Consider the following 14,961-nt stretch of genomic DNA (forward strand, 5'->3'; position numbering starts at 1 on the left):
TCATCACAACAAGCATCTATCTTTGTTAGGTGAAAATGACTACCTTCAAGTCACTGCCAGAATAGCCTTCGGTTTGGAGAGCCAAAGATTCATAGCTGAAAGTGCTATCCAAATCCTCACTTGCCAGAATTATGCGTAAAATCTTTGCACGGTTCTCAGCATTTGGCAAGTCCACAAGGATCCTGCAACCTCAACAATTTAGTTCTTGCCAATGACCACGCCACGCAAAAGATGGTGCTTGCTCATGAAGAAAGTACTGACCTCCTAGGGAGACGCCGGATCACTGCATCATCCAGATCAAAGGGGCGGTTGGTGGCTGCAAAGATAAGAATTTGTTCACTCTCATTTGATTGAAGACCGTCCCAAGCAGCCATAAACTCAGTTTTTATTCTTCTCGAAGCTTCGCCTTCAGTAGTATCATTCCGTGAACCAAGAAGGCTGTCAACCTGGCATTTTTTAAAGAGAAGGTAGCTGAAAAACGTTTAACACAGCACAATGGCACCACCAAAAATTGACACTTACCTCGTCAACAAAAATCACTGCTGGGCTGAGCTTTTTAGCCAGTGCAAACAACGCCCACACAAGCTTCTCATCTTCTCCATACCACTGGACAAATCCATAAATGCAAGTTAAAAGTCTCTAGTTGACGTATAGTAAGTGCAGCACAACTATTACCTTGGAGGTGATGCTGGCTGCTGAGACATTGATGAAATTAGCACCTGCTTCAGTTGCAACAGCCTTTGCAATGAGCGTTTTCCCTGTTCCGGGGGGACCAAACAACAGAACTCCTTTGCATGTCTGCAAGTGAAGATCTTTTATTTTCCCCAGTTCTATGTTCAGAACTCAAAAAATGAGCAAACCTGAAACGGGGACAAAGGTTACCTTTCTGAGATTTCCTTTCCTGAATAGCTCTGGTCTTTTCAACGGAAGGACAATAAGCTCGTTCAAAGTGCTCTTAACATTCTCCAAAGCACCGACCTCATCAAATTTCACCCCGATTTCTTGGGCAAGAATGACTGAAGATGCCAGAGACTTCTCATGCACATTCTCCACTAACCCCTGCAAATATGTATTATTATCAGAGTGCATCAGGTTAAAAAATATTTCATGTGTATCAGGCCCCGAGGTCCAAAATGCGGAGATCATTACCGCTACGTGAGAAATCTTCTCTTCGTTTGCAAACTTCAAGTCTTTCAACCGCACCAGAGACCTCTCTAACCTGCATAACAGAAAGACCATGATTCCTGGTGGAAGGCGGCAGAGAATAACACCTTGCTCTTTAAAGGCCCTACCAACTCTTTTCCACCAGAAGTCTGCCTTCACTTATTTGCACCTGATTGCTATAATAAATCATATTTCGTGCCCATCCGATAACATCATCTGCACCTACACCCCAATAGCATAGTTGATGAGGTAAATTCAGAAAGATGTGTCAGAGCAGTAGCAGGTTGCCAAAATATCACCAAACAAAAAGGGGAAGAGAAGCAAAACAAAGGGAAACTTTCCCGGCTTGGGTTCAGCATCTGCAAGCATAGCCTTAGTTGTCTGAAAAACGATAATAGCACTGATTGTTCTTGTGGTGAGAATGTGCATAATCTCCTTCTCTGTTAAGAACCTTGGAAGACCTGCTTTATGCCTCTCAATAATGGCCTAGATACGGTGATGTAAATATCTTGGTGACATGATCAGAGAGGTACGAGGGCATCAAGATCTACTAAATTCTGTAGCTCTATCTAGGAGAGTCCCATGAGCTGAAAACTGACGTGTCCTCGGGTCCTACTGAGAGTTTCTGCACGAAATTGTCACCTGCCTCTGAATGGGGCCTCTCTTAGGGCATGTAGAACTCGGTAATACATCATGTCTATGCCTGCGTAGCTCCAGCAAGAATAGTCCAAGGCATCTCTGAGCGCCGTAATCCATCACCTTGGACAGGCCCAAATCCCTCTTTGCAGAGAGAATGAAAACATCCCTGTATCTCATAATATACTAGGCACTGACAAATATAAGGCTCCTCTATCTCTGGCTCTAAGTCGCATAGCTAGCATATCCACTGCTCCAACGATACCAAAGTGTATATACCCATCTCCATCTCCACATGCTAATGGAAGGAGGCCTGAAGTTGCCCTATGACACATTGAATACCGTGTGAGAGGTGTGAATCTATGTATCATCTGTAGAGTAAATTCATCATCAGAAATTTGAGGAGACTTTTTTGTAGAAAGCCGTAGGAGTCATCCACATCCTCTGTGTATCAATCTACAGATCCTCTCTCATAATCTTATTAGTCTCTAAACGTGGGAATACGAGTGATGGCATGTCCAAGGAGTATTGAAAGGGCGGCAATCTGTTCATAGTAAAGCCATGAACAGCTTGAATGAGAGAGGTAGCCTGTAGAGAGTGATTGAGAGATATCATGTCTCATAATCTTATTAGTCTCTAAACGTGGGAATGCGAGTGATGGCACGCCCAAGGAGTATTGAAAGGGCGGAAATCTGTTCATAATAAGGCCATGAACAGCTTGAGAGAGAGTGCACACGTGTAGCAACAAAGTATTGCTTCTTCACTATGCCTCCAATGCAGGGTTGTTCTCGTCCGTCGGACGGAACGAGGCGTCCGGTGGCATCCCGTCCGGTCAAGGCGTCCGATCCGTACGGTGGCTTTTTTAGTTCATTTGACTAGTCAACGGTAAGTTTGACCATTTTGAGAATTTTTTGTTGCACTTTTTTTTGGAAGGTTTTTGGGTTGTCTTTTGGCATAGGATCCCTCCCACCTAGCCTAGGATCCCCCCCCCCTCACCTCCCACATGCCTTGGGCCTCCTCTCTCTCTCTCTCTCTCTCTCTCTCTCTCATTGCTTTGGACCTTGATCCTTGAACCTTGGATTCCGTTAGGCTCCTCTCTCTCTCTCTCTCTCTCTCTCTCTCTCTCTCTCTCTCATTGCTTTGGTCCTTCACCTTGGATTCCATTAGACTCCTCTCTCTCTCACATATTGCACAGGAAGCTCTTAGACTTTAGTGTCTCTCATCTCTTTTGCGCCCCTACTTCCACTTTTTGCACGATTGAGACTTAAAAGGCCTACTTTTTTGTATCATCTCGATTATCAAATCTCAACTTAACTTTTTGATTTATGACATATGTAATGCGAATCACGGTTCATGCCCATTGTGTCTCATTGTCTTGATTCTCGACTCTTGAGTGTCGGCACTTGGCCCTTGCAAGTTGCCTTCTTGTCCAATGTGATAATCAATTGTCTAATTGTCTGAAGTGTAAAATCTAGGCTTGAGAGTTGCATGTTTTTATTTTTGAACGTACGTAGCCATGTCGTACGACATAAAATTTTCTAGTTCGATGAGTACCGTACGTCTTGGTACGTGGACAAAACGTACGTGACCGTACGAGACCACCCTGCTCCAATGAGGAGAGAGGGTCTCTTTATATAGGAGTAACCTCCCTTGGCCATGATATGTCCTTTTTGACATTCGAGGCATGCGATTCTTCACTCTTTTCACATGTGATGTCTTTCTTGGCATGTGATTGTGAAGAATGAGTTGTAACTCAACTTCCAACAAGATTCAGGACTTGTCACTTTAGATAAAGTTGATGAGCCGTCTAGGGTGAGCAAACCCGTTGCCACGTCATCAATGTGTGTGTGTGTGTGTGTGTGTGTGTGTGTATGCAATACTTATCCTTCTACAAAATACAAGCCGCTATCTCAACAAACAGTATTCAAGCATTTACTCACTTTTCATGCGTTTACTCAGTATTTACGCATGAAACCCTAAGTACTCAAGCATTTCCAAATTAGCACACAATCCAAGTCAACAAACACATTCTTACTGTGTTTGCCAAAGGTAAGATCCATTTGTTTCATACACAAAGGGAAACTGCAACAACTGAACTTGAATATATGTATACACACACACACACAGACACACACAGAGTTGACATGAAGCAGGGGAGTTTCGCTTCTAGAAGAATTGGCCCCAAAGACTGACGCCCTTTCAATATTTCTTTCTTGATTGATGGTTCACAAAGTACAATGGCCGAGGGTCCCTTCTATCGTAGTGCTTCCAAGCTTATCTACGGGGAAGGGAGCCCTGGCACTCCTTATAAACGTTTACATGGGTCCCAAAAACAGAGTGGCCACATAGCTATTCACTGCCCAAAAGCTGCAGTGAATGGCCGTAAAACCCTGCCACGTGTCAGCGTGTTTTGCGATGCGATTTTTAACATACTTATAGAGCATTTCTTCAAGAATCTGATGATGTATTGCTGTGATGGCAGATATTTGTGGCTTGCGAGACAATATATTGGCTACCATATTCTTCTTTCCCATAACATGAACAATCTAGAAATGAAACTCCGACAAAATATTCGCGCATCTCATCTGCTTATCCGAAAGTTGTTTTTATAAACAAAAATATCTCAAACTCTATGATCTGTAAACACCGTGAAATTTGCTCCAAGTAATGCATTTGCTAAGTCGGTGTGTGGGTCACTACTAAAAGCCCTTTCTCATAGATACGTGCAACCTTTTCAGGTCTAGAGATCAATCTACTCTTGTAAGCGATTGACATGGCCATTAATACCACGCCCTAGCAAAATCAAAACAGGACCAATCGTCAATTTCTTTTTGAGCGTCTTGAATGTTGTAAATTTCTTAGGGTCCCCAAGTGAACAGAACATGTTTCTGAGTCAGGGTATGCAAAGGTGAAGCAATCTCTGCAAATTTTTTGATGAACCGCCTGTAATACAAGCACAAATCTAAAAAGCTTTGAACTTCATGCCATTTTTAGATCTGGCAAATGTTTCTACTTTGGCCGGGTCCGTATGAACACCCTCTGCTGAGACGATGTGTCCTAAAAAGTGTATCTCTCGCAAGAAGAACTTACTCTTCTTCTCATTGATGAACAATTTGTGTTTCCGTAGTGCCTCAAAAACCTGTAAGAGACGTTTCTTGTGTTCATGTTCATTGTTCCCCAAAACTATCTATGCTCTTTGAAAATCAGGTCCATGATCCTGTTGAACGTTGCAAGTGCATTTGTGAGACCAAAAGGCATCACCAAATACTTGTAGAATCCAAAGAAGATCCTGATTGCGGTCGTGTATACATCTCCAGGAGCGATTCCGATCTAATGATAGCCGCTTTTCAGATTGATTCTTAGAAAACACGAAGAGCCTTGTAGTTTGTCAAGTATGTCATCAATCCTGCATATTGGAAACATGTTCTTGATGGTGATTTGTTGAGAGCTTTGTATTCAATGCACAATCTCCAATATTCATCTTCTTCAAAACAAGAAGAATGGTGAACAAAACGACAACGTACTAGGTTGAATTAGACGCTTTTCTAGAAGTTCTTTGACATGGTTCATTATTTCTTCATTCTGGGCTCTACACACTTTGTAAGATGGCCGGTTTGCGTACTACCAAGTATCAAATCAATCGTATGATCTAAAAGTCTCTCAAGAGGTAGCTCTCTTGGAAAATCCTCATAGAAACAATTGGCTCGAGCTTGCAAAATCTTGGCATTCTGTTTCCAACTTTGACAAATTTAAATTTTTATGTTCTTCTAAATCTCTCAAAAAGATCGAGTAAACAAAAGACTAGATTTCATTACTTTATAAATTGTGGAAGCCGATACAAGTGAACGGATGAACCCTTTAATTTTACATCTAGGATGATTTTTTTGCCCTTCTCATTCTTCAATGTTGCTTTCCTAACCCAGCAGTCGACCATGACGCGGTTCTTGTGGTACCAAGGTATCCCCAAAGTATGTCACGCCTCACATGGCATGATATAGAAATCCTCGTACCCTAGATACCCTTGACAATGCAACTGCAGCCTGCCTATGACAGGTGTAATAGAGATAGCAGGATCGAGTGCCGCTGACACCACATTCATCTGTTGTCCCATTTCTTAGGGCGTTATTCCAAGTGGAGCCGCCAATTTTGGTGAAATGAACTTGGCCTTGGCTCCTCCATCGAAAAACATTAGGACCATCTTATCTCGTACTTTGCCCCACGCTCTGCACAGTTCAGTACTCTCATCCTTCTGATCTTGCCCCCACAAAATCTAGAACCGGTCCTCCCTTTGTCTTCCCTTTCTTAGCTTTTGATCCAAGGTCGCCCCCACAAAATCTGGAACCAGTCTTGACTTTGTCTTCCGTTTCTTTGCTTGCTCCACTGTCGGTTTGAAACTCTTTGGTTTATCTTCAGCTTTCTCCTTAGAACATTTTGCCAAAAATGTGCCCTTGTTCCCCAGAACCCTAACACTTGCCCTCTTTGAAGCACTCTGCACGATGCTCTACTGTCAATTAAGGTGCTGTGGGTTTCTTCTTCTTTTTCTTTTTGCCTGTCTTCTTCTCGTTGGAAGACTCCTTCTCGGTTGACTTGGACACTGGCTCGTCCGATGTGTAAGTCAAGGAGCGTAAATGCATAAAGAAACTGTCATTTGCGTGATCCATGAGATTCTAAATGCTCTTGGACTTTTGCTTCAAGCAGTAGAACCACATCTCTTTAGGTAATCCACAACAAAACCGCTCCATCTGCTCCAGAAAAGAAACCTTCTGAAAAGAAGCTACAGACAAAAAGGTATTGTCACAAAAGTGATAATCTGGCATTGCTACCGAAGAGGACCAGTCCTAGTGCCCAAAAACTGATGAGGTGCTACACTATGCAATCTCTGAAATCGCGACGGATTTTTTAAGGATGCTAATGTGGAAACCTACTCTCGAGGAAAAGTAGGCCTTTAATGACATTGGATGAGCTCTCTGGTAGATCTAGCACGTGCAAGATGTAAAATGACTCTCCTCGACAGTTGTACCTTGAGTCAAAGATCAATATAAAAGAAATCCGAAAGATATACCAAGGTTTTGAAACCAGTGCATTTGGGAATGGAACTCCGCCACTCCGTGTCTACATTGTGGATTTTCTCTCTCTATTTCAAGTTGTGTTTGAAGTGCTAAAGTCTATTTCAATTTTGTTCTTTCAATTCGCATGTGGTGCCCTCTACAGTTATAGGTATCCCAAAATTGTTAACAATATGTAGCCAATGTATCATCTTCCTACATCTTCAGATGGTTTCAAGCCGCCATCACATCTTGTTCATAATAATAATAAAAATAACAATATAGTCACATGGGGACGGGGACGTGGCGAGTCCCGGGGACGGGGACGTGGCAAAAAAGGGGACCGGGGACGCGACAAGGGACGCGCATTAAAAAACACTAATTCTTTGCAAATTTAATATTGAGACAATAGTGAACACTAAGAGCACAAGATTGCAAAGAAAAAGTGGTTTTTGCATTCATATTACATAATACCAAAACATAACAAAGGGCGTGCGGTGTGCGCGACACAGTACACCATTGGTGTGGTGATCAAGCATCCATCATCCTCGCCAAGGGGCAAAACATAATGATGTACAAGTGAAGAGTGATAAGTAGAGTTTAGCATAAATGGGAGTCAAAAAAGGAAGGACTCGAGTCAAGAGTCAAGACTCGAGACTCAAGACTCGAGACTCAAGAGGTCTAGACTCTACATGTTGGCCCATGGTGCCAACTGAATGTCAACTGGCTCTGCATAGTCCATTTGATCCAAAAAATCATCCTCAAGTGGTGTTGTCTCAATCTCTACCTCTGGCACCTCTGATTTTATCTGTGTCTCTGGGATAGGATCATCTTCAGCAAGTGCCCACTCCGCGAAATCATCACTTTGGTCTGACTTGGAGAGCATCTTCAAATTTGATGAGACATATATGAGATCATTGGCCCTCTGCACATCAAGACGATTCCTCTTCAATGAGGCTACATGAGCATACACACTGTCACGAGGACGTGGCAGCTATTAACCATGTCACAGAGATGTGGCAACTGCTAACCTTGGTTGTTGGTTTCTTTCCAATGGGGTTTATTTTATTTGTTTTGAGACCCTCTTTTTGAAGTAGCAAACGGTCGGACATTGTATGGCCAATGTGAACGGTAGATTCACCCGCAGACGGGAAGTGGTCCGCACTGGAATTCGTATGGTAAGAGGATGTCTAGGCTCAGAGCAAGATCATATAGGTCCCCCCGTCGCACTTAGCAAGTTGGTGGATACTAGGAAGTGAACTCAATTAAGGCGTAAAGTCAAGGTGGGACTTCCAACAAAAAGATTCCGACAGTTGGGCCACATTGCACTTTTGGATGCGGTCCCAATGAGGATAGATGGTCAGAAGACTAGTGGGAGCCCAACGGAAGCATCTCCTAAAATTTAGGGAACTGCTATTTTGGGCCGTGAAATGTGTTCGCGTCATTACCTCCGGTATGACTAGGGGAACATTTTATAACTCTGCCGTGAAGTCAACTGGGCAACCGGTCAGGATATTTTTAAGCGGCAAACCCGAAACGGGCAAATGCTTGTAAATGCGCCAAGTGGCAAAAACTCATGAACTTGCCTCATGCAGAAAAATGGGCGCTGATTTTTATGCTGGGAGAGGCCTCATTTCAGCTTTTGTCACAGGTTAAGAGCTATGAAGTGCTTTCTTTCCCTCTCATGTATAGTGTGGTGCTAGGAGTGATGCCCTGCACACTACACACTGCTCTCTCTCCCCCCTACGTGCAGTTATGTGATGCCCCACAAGAGGGCTACTCATATGACTGATGTACAGTTGTGTGGGTTCATGCTTTTGTGCTGAGGCAAGAGCCTCCTTGAGCAGGAACAGGGGTAGCTAACTGCTGCTCCAAAGCAGGCACTGGTGAGGGTCATAACCTCACCGTACAGGTGCAAAATCAGCGCTGTGTATACGCTGTAAATTCACTGTTTTTCAGCCATACGGACGCCAGGACCATTGGGAATCGTGCCCCACTAGCAGAGGACAGTTAGGGGACTGTTTGGGGCTGAAAACAGGGCAAAAACCAGTAAATACAGCGTGCTGAATTTACTGTTTTTAGACAGGAATCAGAGGGTATACGACAGTGCAAGCGAGTTCCAGCAGGGGAATTGGTTTCGCGCAAGTTTTGGGGCGGTTATGCTGCCGAAATTTGGCCAAATCAAATGGTATCTAGGTGGATACACGTGAAGGATTCCCAGGATCTTACCTTGTAATTTACCCTCCTAAAGAATAAAGAAATACCGAAAGGGGCGCCAATTTTGGGGCCTACAGGTTGTCGACGTCTGCTCGGAGCATTCTAGCTTCCGGGCCGTGTGTGAATTCAAGTGTTACTCCCGTCGTAGGTTCTCTTTGCAAAGTGCTCTGTGTGTGTGTTTAAAGTAAAGAATTTCGGGTGAAAGCCAACGCCTACCGCCCTACGGGCCGGTTTCACACACTCCAAAGTTGCTCCAAGCAACTTGTAGTGCATGCTTGGCTAAGAATGAGAATAGCCAAATCCTGTAAACCGCCCAATCCCGCCCCAAACTCCTCCCACCAAAGAGCACTCCCCATCTCAAAGCGAGATGCTTGTGCATCGGGCATGTGACAAATTTCTCCCCTTCCATTCCTGTAGACATTGATTTGCCTCCGAATCTCGGTCCTTTACTTTGGGTCGGGCACAAGGCACGCAAGGATGATTTGCCAACCATTTATCACCTCTTTGTCCTTCCATTGGTTCCCTTGTTGGAATTGTGGATCCACTACATAAGCGGCTGCATGAAGAGGAGAATGGTAGGCATTCCACCTTGACACACACAATTCTTGTATCTCCTCGTACCTACGTTATGAAGATTCAAAACAAAGTTAAAACTCAAGAGAGTAAACTTGTAAAGCATAGGGAAAACTTAAAAGTGACTCGTGCGACGTGAATACCTATCAGGGTCGGTCACAAGTTTTACAAGAGAGTCAATCATGGTGTCCATGGCCTCATATATCTTGCCGATGCAAGGCTTCATGGAATCCAACACCCGCAAGAGGTGCATGATAGACTTCACCATTTTGAAGATTGTCTTTACTTCCTCCCACCATTCCGGCATGTCGGCCTGTGGTCGGCATGCCACTCCGTTGACACTTTTTGATCATCACTAATGAAGAGTCCCCTCAATGCCCCACTACATGAACTCAAGCGATGGAGCATAATGAAGTTGTAGGCGAAGCGAGTATTTGAGAAGAGCTAGCTTTGACCTCTTTGAAAATTCAGCCCTCACCTATTTAGAAAAATCAAGTTTCAACATTCAAAACGAGAATTGGCCTTCCATATTGAAATTAGATTCGCATTGAAATAAGATTGGTTAACACTTAATGGTTACCTTTTGATGATTATTGACAAAAGTCACAATTGAATTCGCATGCTCAATGACGGGGGAAATCCATTCCAAGACGCCTATATCTTTGAGAAGATTGTTGAGGCAATGAGCCATGCAATATGTGACCGTGGTTTGTGGATAAAGGGATTCGATGATAGCTCTGGCGGCACAATTGCTATTTTCTCCATCGGTGACGATGGCAATGATATCATGCTTTCCCACCTTCTCAATGGTAAGCGCCCACTCCGATGCAAGTACTTGCACACTCTTCCTGGTCCCCGATGCATCATGGGAGTCAATGAAATACATCTCCCCCCGAGAATATGCCACCACGCCATGAATGGAGCGGCGACAGGTATCACTCCATCCATCCACAATGAGGGATACCCCATTCTTCTTCCATGAAGCCCTTGTGGATGCACATCCGCCTCCACCATGATTTTTTCCCTGTCAAGAAGAGTGGTGCGCAAGCTCTCCGAAGAGGGAGGGACATATGTGGGTCCAAACTCTCTGATCTTCCGTGCCATTTCTTTAAAATATGGAGGTCTTTTATGTCAAAAAAAAAGTGTAAATGAGACTTGAGTGATATACATTGTATAAACTAAAGATTAAAGCTTAGCTTGGCTTACCACGCTGCATTGAAAGCAATATGGTCGTGGTAGAAAAATCTTGCTATGGCGACATCTACCTCCTCTTTCAAGGCCGGTTTCCAACTATCTCCAAGAGTTGCTTGCCGCTTGGGTGTACGAAAATGAGAGACGGATGATGATGAAGGGTTGGTAGAGAGTGGAGGTGGGCGGTCACCGTTGGTGCCGGTTGATGCACAAAATGATGCCGATGCTCGGATGAAAGCTGCCGTGGCTATCTCCCTCGGATTCACCTTGTGACGCTTGGTACGATTCTTCTTGGTTTCTTTTATATCCGCAAGAGTCTTCTCAAGGTTTAGGAGCTTTTGCTTCTCCTCTTCCAAGCCGGTTTGCGGGCAAAATTGAACTTGATGTCCTTTTTCGTGAAGGAAGTGGGCGTGCAACCTCCTCACGGAACCATTGCGCTCGTAGCCACAACGGCGGCACTTCCACGGCTTGCTTCCACCTCAAACACCGGACTTGGGAGCAATCACCTCATTTCACCATGTCCATGTGAAGTCAGCGGAGGAAGGGGGTTGAGAAGCAGCGGCGGGGCCGGAGGAAGGAGAAGGAGGAGGGCTTAGAGAAGCTTGGGATCCATCTTGAGATGCCATTGATGATAGATATTAGAGAAGGTTTGAAGAGAAGGAAAGAGGAGTAGGAGAAAGCTTGATGGGAGAGGGAGAGAGAAAGAGAGAGAGGAACTTCAATGGGAACTTCAAGAAAGTGGCCTTGAGCCTTGAGGCTTGGGTATGATACTATGAGGCTATGAGCCTCGGGGCTTGGAAGTTGGGTGCTCTCAAGTAGAAAGAGCTCCCCCCAAAATGGGGGTTTGAACTTTGAATTTTGAAAATTTGAAAGGCTCCCCAAAAGTGGGCTTTTGAAATTTGAAACCCCCCCCCCAAAAAGTGGGCGTTTAAACTGTGTTTGAAATTTGAATGTCCCGCCTCCCCGTTGGCTGTAGCCCGCCCCCTGCTCGCGTCCCATCTGTCGGTGTCACCGGGGACGTGCGTCCCGGGACCCGTCCCACCCCCCGTCCCCTGTGAGGGACGTCCCCACATCCCAAAAAGGCGTCCCCGTCTCCGTCCTGGCGTCCCCCGTCCCGTCCCCTGTTTCTTCATATTGCTCGGTCAACCATAACGAAGTGAGAAATTTCTTGAACTTTACCCACGTTTTTGGAGCTTTACCCACATTTTCAGAGATTTACTTTACAGAAGTAGGATCAACCACCATCTGAGCATTACCCTTTAGCAAAGATGCCACCTTTCGAACTTTGGTGGCTCCACTGCAGTTGCCCCCACAGAAAGCGGTGTCGAATTGTTGAATGTAAGAGAGGGCTCGATGGGAGTCCTTGTCAACTCTTTGGTTTTCTTCTTCTTCTTCTCAAGGTTGTCGTACTGAGTAGGCCCCTCAGTGTATGGACCAGCTTCAGCCAAATGTCGCGAATAGGCTCTACTGGAGGAATAGATCGAGCCTCAAAGATGCGAAAACGTCGGCTCGCTAGATGAACCACAGTGTCAAGGAAGCAAATGAGCTCCCAACACCACGCTCAATCACTGCTCCACTCCTGAGGGACAAGCACTGTGGCAGGCTGGAGTGTAGGCCGGCCCTCCCGGATCACTATCATCCTGCTGACTGAAGCCATCTCAAAATGGAGTGCAGAGCCCGTGAATGTGGACCACGCTGCAGCCCCTCAAGTGTATTGACTGGCTGTAGAAAGTGCAAGCATCAGCCGAAGAATCCGTAGCCAAACCTGTTGTGCTATGGGGCAATCCCACAGGCAGTGACGCTGGGTCTCAAGTGGGTGGTCACCAAGTAGCACAGGCTGTCATGAAGCGGAGGTGCACCAACCAACTCCCAACAGCAATACCTTGATGCGCAACTAGCCATTGAAACATGGGTGACTCTCCTCAGCTGTCTGTTGTCCCACAAGCGCTCCTAGAACCCTACCAAGAACTCGGAGGTGAGACCATCCTATCACTGAGTCGTTGACGAGCCTCTCTCCGTGCTGTCAGTATGTGGCAGCCCAACTGAGCTGTGTACTGGAAAAAGGAATCCTTGGGTGATCGGCTGAAGCAAAGGGATCTCGCCAAAATCACTCCCTTGGGTCTCATTACAGCCGTGTCAAAGGGCGGCTCTCCCAAGCCCTGAGCAGCCAATGTCCTGAATCGAGATCGGTCGGATCAGCGTCTATGACACAAGTCCTCCCACTGATGCCCACCACAAGAATCCTCTGAAAACAACACACTCACCTCTGGTGCCTTGACAGTGACGCTGTGGAGACGACCCTCTCTTAGAACCTCAAAGAACATGCAAGACCCTGTGTCTGAGCAAGCCCTACTGCAATGAGGACCTCTAGTCGTGTGAAGGCCCCCATCCAATGGGGAGCTATCGGCTCTAGAGGACTCCGCTGGATGTGCCTGCTTAGGGTCTGGGATCAATTGCGGAGTGGCCTTGAGCAGCATCACACGAGGAAGACGGTACGACGTGATGACGTGGCAGAACTGTCCAGCCACCCGGATTTCACACTGACATGATGACATGGCAGATTGTACGGATTTCTGCGTTGCTGGCTGCTGACATGGCATGGCTGTACGGATTTCCGCAATTTGCACTGATGCTTTTTGGCAGTTTTTCAAGACCAGTTGCTTTTGGAACAGTTTGCTTTTGAGTTTAACTGCTTTTGGGGCCCAGCTATTGGGCATCCCTTGTAAGAATAAAAGAGCCCTAAGGGCCTCACTTCTCAAAGCATCTGGACGCAGAGTCTGAGAGCCGAGGACTCTATGGGAGTTCTCTGCAGGAGTTGTAACTTTGGTCAAACATTAATATAACAGAAATACCAAAAGGGGCGCCAGTCTTTGGGGCCAATACCTCGGCACGTAACTACGTCGAGCTGTGTCGTCTCGAATTGAATTGTGAATTAAAGTTGTGAAGTATTTTAAGTGATTTTTCCTCGTATCGCGACAGATTCTAGATTTGGGGTGTCCAAGTTTGTTATAGTGGTATCATAGCATTTGGCGTGTGCTTTTCTCAAAGCATACCAGTCCTACTAAAGAGGAGACAAATCACTTGAGCACAACTTTGAAATTTGATATTGAAGAATCTTCGTGCTTTGACCCCGGACTTATTAGCCACTCCCACCCTTACTTCATCGCGCATCGGGCGCGCTCCCGTCTTCATCGCTCTTTCTTACAGGGCTAAAGCCATTAAGGATCCCAGATTACACATGGGTTCTCGTGGAGAATCTAACAGAGATAACACCTCCCAATTGAAATTAGGCGCGAGAACAGAAGAAAAGAATGAAGATTTGGGCAATTTTTTTTCAATGGAGAAGTTTGCCAAAGCAAAATACAAGTGTCCACTGCAGGATGACATGGGTGTGAAAAGATTGATGAAGTACTCCAGAGACCCCAGATTTGCAAAGCACCTGAAGAATTACCCGATTGATGAGATTCACTCGAGATGGTGTGAGGTCATTAAGTCTCCTCTCAGGACGGGGTGGAAAGCTGAAAGGACAGACGAGTGCAGAAAAATGGAAGCTTTACTCGCAGGAAGCGCTGGAACAAAATTGTTGACCAGAAGATGAACCAGATACTGGAAAGGGGTTGTTTGTGACAGAAAACTGGAAATAGGAGCAAGGACCTCACTTCTGTATGGATTCAGAAGCATGGAGCTGGACATCTACTCTTTTGCAACGAGGTGAGCCATCTCCTTGCCTGTTTTGTAGGTGAAATCAAGGATGACATGGTGAGATCGAGAGCGACGACAGCTCAAGAATGAATCGGATATCCTTTCGATTCGAAATAAGAATAATGAATTTGAATGAATGAATGATGATGCATGTTGAATGATTCTAGTGCGTCAAGGTTCCCATATGAATGAGATGACTAGATGCTGTGGTGAGCGCATCAAGAGTTCCTACGGGATGAGATGGCTACACAGGGATCTAGGTGCATCAAGACTTCTGGACGGATGAGATGACTAAATGATTGAAACAGTGTTCAGTATGAACTGAGTGTGTGAATGAAGAACTTTGAAACAAGAATTTCGCAAGGTAAATCTCATGTATATATGAGATTAATGTTCTCCAAAAGAACTTGCTCGTTGTGTGTAGATAACAGGT

The 14,961-nt window shown here is 45.2% G+C and overlaps 1 protein-coding gene and 1 pseudogene across 4 annotated transcripts in view; both read right to left on the reverse strand.

The window, feature by feature from the left end:
- LOC147435417 (uncharacterized) overlaps positions 1-14,961 on the reverse strand; it is a 183,526-nt gene that overhangs the window by 2,409 nt on the left and 166,156 nt on the right. For all 4 annotated transcript variants that reach the window (XM_086488487.1, XM_086488486.1, XM_086488485.1 and 1 more), the window contains 7 exons: positions 1,293-1,386; positions 1,150-1,219; positions 883-1,059; positions 676-798; positions 523-606; positions 262-446; positions 44-182 (listed from right to left, as the gene is read on the reverse strand). In XM_086488487.1, the coding sequence (XP_086344613.1) occupies positions 44-182; positions 262-446; positions 523-606; positions 676-798; positions 883-1,059; positions 1,150-1,219; positions 1,293-1,386 (872 nt within the window). The remainder of the gene's footprint in view (positions 1-43; positions 183-261; positions 447-522; positions 607-675; positions 799-882; positions 1,060-1,149; positions 1,220-1,292; positions 1,387-14,961) is intronic.
- LOC147435418 (uncharacterized) lies at positions 7,534-13,426 on the reverse strand (annotated as a pseudogene).

This window comes from Adiantum capillus-veneris, chromosome 18 (genome assembly GCF_014529385.1).
Source record: "Adiantum capillus-veneris isolate H3 chromosome 18, ASM1452938v2, whole genome shotgun sequence".
Taxonomy (NCBI): Eukaryota; Viridiplantae; Streptophyta; class Polypodiopsida; order Polypodiales; family Pteridaceae; genus Adiantum; species Adiantum capillus-veneris.